Below are 7,857 nucleotides of genomic sequence, written 5' to 3' on the forward strand. Positions count from 1 at the left end.
TCTCACGTTCAATGTATTTTTAATGCAACAAACAAGATGTTAAGTTAGACCAGGGGTCTTCAAACTTGACAGCTTTAAGACTTGTGGACTTCAACTCCCAGCATTCCTCCTCCAGTCATGTTAGCTCAGGAATTCTGGGAGTTGAAGTCCACAAGTCTTAAACTTGCCAAGTTTGAAGACCCTTGCGTTAGACTCACCCCCAAGGAATGGGATTTTGTTGATTCCAAAGCTGTCAAAAGACAGCAATGCAAATTATATAAATAAGGTCCCTTATGCATACTTAAAACCAATATCTCTGCTCTGCCCAGGTGATCCATATAGTTGAAGATTGACTGTTGGTCCTTTTAAAATGATCGAGTTAATTGTTGAGTTGAATGTTCTTCTGAGTTTTAACCTATGTTTTCCCTCCTCCACAAGGTAAAAAGAAAACTTCCTCGCAAAAGGAAGAGAGGAGAGCCAAAGGACGGTATGCTCCCAGCTTCTGCAAAACCCAAGAAATGTCCTATATAGGAACTGAAAATACTTCCGATCATACAGCTTTCAGCTCTGAACACCGAAGGAAAACTCTGCTTCCCTTTCAGATAAAACGAATTTGCAGAAACTCTTGAGAGAGGCTAAAAGCATCTGTACTTATTTCCCCAGAGACTTTTTTATGAAAAGTCAATAATTAAGCAAATTGCTTAACACTTAATTCCAGTTTCTGCACATCTGGAGTTTAAAAGTGTTTTACTCCATTAATTTTCATGCTGCATTTTTTTAAAAGAAAGTCAGAGAGAGGTCCTTATACCATTGTTAAAAATTCACATACCTTAACTGGGTATCGCCCATCACCTATATTTTTTTTCAAGAAAAAGAAGGCTACCGAATGGTTTTTAAACTGAGACATACTTGCAAAATGGAATTCTCATCTGCTTTCATTTTAAAGACTTATGTATAATTTTTATCCCCAGCAAAATAAGATGTACAGATTTTGGTTCCTGCTTTGAGAAGTCACCTAGTGGCAATTTTTATAATGTTGCTTTCTGACTTTTATCCAGGGTAGGAGACTAATCATTTGATGATTGATTTTTAAGTAGACATTTCATCTTTTTTTTTTAATTTCCTGCTCCATTTTAGTTTTAATATAAGTTGCAATAAATGTACATATTGTTCGTTTTATAAAAAACATATATCACTTCTGAGTGGGTTTACTCCTGTTGTTTTGTTGGAATATTCTAAATCTAAATGGAGTAAAGTCATCCCAGGATTTGATTTTATAATGTTTGTCACCAGATTTTTATTATTGATGTAAAAAATCAATTTTTTAAAATAGTTGGATTTTTGGCAGCTTTGTAAGGAACATTGAAAATGTTTAGGATTTCAAGCATTGTCTTGATTGAAACTAAGTCTGTTTTACGTTTTCCTTCCCCTTCTCATTTTTTAACATTTAATTTAGAAAACTTGCATCAATGTTGATTCCCCCCCCCCCCGGCATTGTTCAGCATATAGTGTACGCTTTTAAGTACACACCATCATATTTAAGTTGGTTGCATAAAATAAATGCTTCTAGGTGTCATTTGGTATCTTTCTGCTTTCCCCCCAAGTTTACACAACCATTTTTCCGATGTTCAGCCATCGCTGCCAAACGTTGATCGAACACAAAAGAAATGGATGGTTTTTGCGGAGCACAATGTCAGTAAAACAAATGGCAGCATAGTTGATAAAGGCTTGGTATGTCGGATTCGGTCTCCGAGCTGTGGTGTAACAACCTTGGCAACTTTAGAACTTGTGGACTTCCAACTCTCAGAATTCCCCGGGCAACATGGAGCAAAGTGATAGCTATTCCTTGTTACAGAGACTTCGTTCCCTAAAATGCTAATACCATTTAAAGGAGTATCCTTTCTTCCCCCCCCAAAAAAATAATAATAATAATAATGGGAGTTTCATTGCAGACACAAATGACGCAACAAATAAATTGATAGAAGAGAATATTTGTAGCTTGGGGTTGAAATGAAGGGTCCTTGGTGCTCTCTGAGACCTGTGTTTTCTAACTTTTGAAAACTCAATTGTCTTGTCATCGCCAAACAGTCTCCATGAGATCCCACTCGCTAAATGTCCTTAATTTTATCGGGATGGGATTTTAGGCATGCTCGGCATAAAAAAAAAAAGAGAAGGCAGAATTAAGATGCTGATAAATTAATACAGGTTTTTATTCTTGTAGTAGAAAAGCCTACAAGATATATGTCAGGGTTCCAAATAATACGCCCATAGCAAACAGAACTCCATGGCAGGTTGGTTCCTCAAAGTTTTGTTCTTGGCATATTGCATTGGCACGTAGCTGGTGAAAACCGACTGAAAGTTCCCACAGTTTTCACCTAATTAAAAGCAAAAGTTTTTCTCCTTTCCCAATCAGTCAGTCACATGGTCCAATCAAGGCGCCATCCGGTCGCCCAGTAATGTCACTCCTATCCTCTCTGACCATCTGTAAAAATCTCCTTGGTTCCCAGGAGAAAGTATTTTATTTTGGCTACATCTATTCTCCCCTCCCTATCCCTCTACAATCTGGAAGGTGGGGGGGGGGGGGGCAAGAACCAGGCAAATCCAAGAAGTACCTAAGCGGCGCAAGGTGTTACTCCTTATAGTCCCCATTGTGTGCATCCGCCATTAAGCACCATCCCAGTTATATGCAGAGCAAAAAAAAGTGACTAAAATCCTTTGAAAAGTTCAAAGCAGAATTTTGCTTGCCTCCGATTAGGGAAAGGGGAGTGGCGATTGAAGCACTGATGGCACAGCTAGTCCTCGACTTACAACCAGGGGCGGGATTCTGTCGGTTCTGTCCCGCTCTGTAGAACTGGTAGCTCTGAAGAGCAGCAGATACAGAACCAGTTCCCACCCACCCACCCACCCACCCAGGCTCTTGCCTGTCTTATTTCCTGCTTTTTCAACCTCAACTGCTTTGCGCGGCACAGCTGCGGTTGAAAAAGCAGGAAAATGGTGCTTTTTCAAATGCTGTGCACCCGCACGCATCACTGCTCAGTTGTCCGGGCAGCACAGCTCACAATATTTCATGCACGTGCACAAAAATAAATCACCAAACCGGTAGTTACACCGGTAAGATCCCACCCCTGCTTGCAACAGTTCACTTGCTGATCGCTTGAAGTTACAACAGCACTGAAAAAGGGGACTTAGGCCCATACTTATCACCGTTGCAGCATCCCCACAGTCCCGTGATTTTACATTCGGATGCTTGACAACTGATTTGTATTTATGACCGTTGCATGTCCTGGGATCATGCAATCATCTTTTTGCAACCCCCCCCCCCACAAAGTCAATGGGGGAGGCCAGATTCACTTAACCGTGTTACTAACTTAACAGCGGCAGTGATTCACTTTAGAACCGTGGGACAGGAATGTCGTAAAACCGGGCCAAAGTCGCTGAACAAATGCCTCACTTAACAGGGGCTCTGGCTTGTGGTCGTACGCCAAGGACTTACCCATGTGGCCATAAAGGTCATGGAGTTAAATAAGCAAATATTCCAAGATCTGGGCCAAATTTGTGGCGTGATAGGAGTTGGATGTAGAAATGTCTCTCCTTTCGTAACTTGGCAGGAATCTCTGCAAGGAAGGAGATCCTGGAGCTTCTCTTAGACCGATGTGGAGAGCAATAGCAATCGGAACAAAGATGGTCTCCTTGGTTGGAGTAGCCACATTTGGAATCCTCCGTCAAATTCCTGGAAGGCAATGGGTGTCTCATTGAGAACAATGCTCGGAGAGCCATCTCATCCTGCCTCTCAGGAGAAGGGCTTGTTCAGGTTCTGTCTTCATCCTCCTCCTCCCTTCACCACCACAATCCCCTCAGGTAGTGTCATGCCCTTGTTAGAGTTGGACTCTAAGGGAGAGGAGGAACAGTCAACAGGAAGTGGAGGTGTGGCTCTGGAGGTTGTGGAGGAGGCTGGGGAAGGGCAGAGGCTGGCTGAGCAGTCAGAGGAAGACCCAGGCCCATCCCCTATCCATCCTAGGACAAGCAGGGAGGAACGGAGAAGGTAACAATGATCCCTCTCATTGGTTGCAGCTGGGGAGAATAGTATATAAGAGAGAGGCAGTTACAACACAGAGTTGCCAGAAGCAAAGCGCATTTTATTTTGGGCTGAAGTTATCTTGGTTGGCGTCCTTCCAACAGACTGTGCCTTGTTATCTCCTTGAAGTTGGTAATTACTTATCTTGGTCCGTTGTGGAACTTCCTTCATTGTAGTTTGTTTTGGTTTTTTATTTCATCTCTACCTGCTCATTAAGTTCGGACTGTATTGCTTTCTTTTGAAGACTATTTTTGAGTACATTTTATCTCCAACTGAGAATTATTGAACAGTGGGGCCAACCTGGAGGCACTGAAGGATATTTTTTTAGGTTTTGGATTTTGTTACGTTTGTGTTACACTCCTGGTCATCACAGGTAGGCTAGCCTGGGGAAGAAAGTGATGAGCTTCCATGGCTGGAGGTAAAACCAGGATTCTAGATCTTCATGGCCCTGGTCTAACACCTTAACCATTACAACGCACGTCTGCCTGGATTTCCTTCAGTTCGAAAGGGTTGGTCTTGGCTGGGAAGAGGTTCTCCAAAGAAGAGCAGCTCCAACAAGAACAACAACAGGAGCACGAGGTGAAAGCCAGAGGGATGCTGTGAGGTTTAGAAACTTTGGGCTTGGCCATCAGCAGTAGAGCGGAGGTTCTTCCATGCCCAAGCCTCCATCAACTGCTTCCAGCTCTTCTTCAGATTCAAGAGGCCTCACCTGCTCCACTTCCTACAGGAGATTGCTGGCCGGGGGCATCCTTCACTTCCCCTGTCCATTTCCTCCTCAGCAATTTGGCAACAAAGTCTGGGTCTTTGGAGACATATATACCCTCTGTGAGGGATTCCGTGAGCCAAAAAAAAGCCCACCAGGGAAATCACAAGAAACAAAGGGCAGGGCATCGTGTCTCTCATCCCCACCCTTGCATGTGGTTTCCTCTTGCCAGGGCTGATCTCTATGGTGCTGCAGCCCTTCCACCTGCTCCTTAACCAAGAATTTCAGAGGCCTCCTCCTCCTCCTCAGAGTGCTCCATTCATCCCAATAGGAACGTGGTTCCTGCAGCTCTCCACTGAATTGCGGGTATCGTTCTTTGGCCACAGCCTACAATCTTCAACCAGACAAGCCTTTGGGCTTAACGTTTGTCCCCTCGCAGGCTGGGGCTGCTTTCCAGTCTACCTTCATCGCCCTTCAGCTCCTGCCGATGCCTGGTCACCCCCAACGTTGTCCCCTCCGATGCCAGCAGCTTTTATTCCAGCAACGAGCTTTTATGTAGTCCATGGGGTGAGAAGGATGAGAAGCGGGCCACTTTGTGTGCGCCTCAGCCCCACATACACCCACCTATCCCCTCACATGTCATTCCTGCCCTATGTGCCATTCTTGCTCTGCTGGGTTTACCTGCTACCTGGGCCAGGCTGCTGCAATTGTGGAAGTTGAACTGTTTTATTTATAAGGCTGTTGAGGCCAAAAGAAGCCCCTTCTCAAACAAAATCCCGTGGCTGCAAAAGTCTGGCAGGTTTGGAAGGACTACTATTGGGCCGAAGAAGCGTTCTCTCTGCAATGAAATGATAAAGTATGAGCAAAAAAAGGTTCACGTTGCCTTTTCCAAAATGAGGATCCGGTGTCACGTTTGCAGAATTTACTCGGGCTGCAGCCGGTTTCATTTACTCTGGGCTGCTGTAGCGGAGTTCCACTATACCCCAAACGGAGGCAACGGGGAAGACGACGACGCATTGTAGAAATCCGATCACTTTGGACAAAACGAACACTAAAACACGGTTGAAAAACACGGGTCTCGGATTACCGAGGAGCTGGAATGGGGAAACTTTATTTGTCATTAAGTCAGTAGTACAAGTACGCCACCCCTTGAACAAGACCTTGTGATAGGGAAAGAAGAGCGGGCGTCCAATAGGGACCTTGAAAAGTGCTTCTATATGATGTGTTTTTGCACTTGGCTAAGGTCTCTGGGGAAAAGCATCTTTTCTGAATTATTAACCAATCCCAGATCTCTTTGAAAAACACTCCAAACCAAAGCTGGACAGCCCAGGTTCTCTTCTGCGTTGTGCGCACTGAGTGCATTACTCAGCAGCTTTACCGTACACGTATATACCACATTCAAAAAGGTTGCTCTATGGAGGCTTCATCACCTTTATTTGGGGGGCTGTAAATTTAGCCAATCATTTCCAAGTCATTGCTATCTGCAATTTAGATTTATCCTGACAGCATTTTCACCTGTTCAGCTCAATTGCCTTCCAGGTCCAACACAAGGATCTAGTCCCTCTCACTGCTAGTTATATTATCAGTCTTGGTTAAACATATATAGGCCAATCCTTTCTCCCTACATTTCTATTCGTTGAATTAGGGTTGAAGCACTAGCCAAACTTAGTACTTCTAGAGTTTTCCATATAAATTGGCTCTCCCATTGTCCAATGTTCACTCTCTTTTATGGAGAAGTTTAAAGCTAAGCTGAAATTATCACTGAAAGTATTCAAGGAACAGCTGAACAGTGACGTACAGGTAGTTCTTGACTCGACCCCAATGGAGCCCAAAAGTGAGACAGTTGTTCAATGAGTTTTGCCTCATTTTACGACCTTTCTTGTCACAGCCATTGAGCGAATCACCACCGTTGTAACTTAGTAACACGCGAAGTGAATCTCACTTCTCCATTGACTTTGCTGAAGAGGTCGCAAAAGGGGATTGCATGGCCGTGGGAATGCTACAAAGGGCGTGTGGAAAATGGCAATGTCACATTTTCCAATGCCGTTGTAACTTCCAATGGTCACTAAATGAGCTTTATGAATTGTAAGTCAAGGACTACCCGTATCTATCACCAGGCCCCCTTCCTGCGTTCAGAGCCTTGCTAATTTCATTTGACCCCACCGCAGAATTTTCCCTTAGAAAGGTTATCGAAATATAAAAGACGACATTTTTATCCCAACTACCTACTCCCCAGGTCTTTCGTTTAATAATGCGCAAAGAACAAGGAAATATGAAATCGTATGCTTACACAATTACCACCAGGGTAAATCATATTGTGATGACCTCATCGAAATATAGACTATTAAAAAAAAAAAAATACAAACACAAATGGCAAATTGCTAAGGGCTGTATTTGCCCCAGCTAGTATTTTAACAAAAAATGTTGAGCAGCAACAATTTTTCTTTTTTTTTTTTAAAAAAAATAAATATTGAAGAAATACCAACCAAAAAAAAAAAAAAGGGGGGGAATCACATTTCCTTTGGCTTCTGCCAGTGATTGATGTGACGTGTCCGATAAATCACACAATCGCCCAAGGCAGAAATGGGATGTGAAAAAAAGCAGTGCCTCCTATTGCACAAATAATTACTATTTTCTGTGTCATAGTATCTGAAACTATAACTTGAATAACTTGCAGGAGGGAATCCTGCACGCACATCTCGAGATTATATATATATTACAGTAATGTAACATGACAATTTCGCAAAAACCTACAAGTAGCCCATTGCCTGTTCTTCAGTTAAAAAGACATATTCTCAATGTAAACCTTTTCTATCTACAGTACATACGAAATTGGGATTGCGGCAAATAAATTTGATATGCTTCATTTTTGCTCAGAAGAATTTGCGGGAAGGCTCGACAAATTTTCCCCCCCTTTCAACAAAAAATAGGTGTTTTTGTTGTCTTATAGAAAACTTAACAACCTGAAGAGTGAATACACACTGTATATGTACAGCTCCTTTAGCAGGACTGCTCATCTTGGGAGAAATTACCGGCATTGAACATATATGTACAGTAAAAAAAACAAAAACCAAAAACCAACAGGATTTCCAAATGTCAG

General features: G+C 42.9%; 1 protein-coding gene across 8 annotated transcripts in view; it reads left to right on the forward strand.

Annotated features, from left to right (window-relative positions):
* The window catches only part of PDS5A (PDS5 cohesin associated factor A), a 66,669-nt gene extending 65,114 nt beyond the window's left edge, over positions 1-1,555 (forward strand). For all 8 annotated transcript variants that reach the window (XM_087965763.1, XM_087965768.1, XM_087965765.1 and 5 more), the window contains one exon: positions 418-1,555. In XM_087965763.1, coding sequence (XP_087821889.1) covers positions 418-510 — 93 coding nt within the window. In that variant the 3' untranslated portion in view covers positions 511-1,555. The remainder of the gene's footprint in view (positions 1-417) is intronic.
* Positions 1,556-7,857: the final 6,302 nt, after the last annotated feature.

This window comes from Notechis scutatus, chromosome 4 (assembly GCF_049901735.1).
Source record: "Notechis scutatus isolate UNSWTSFEM ecotype Mainland chromosome 4, rNotScu1.2, whole genome shotgun sequence".
Lineage (NCBI taxonomy): Eukaryota > Metazoa > Chordata > Lepidosauria > Squamata > Elapidae > Notechis > Notechis scutatus.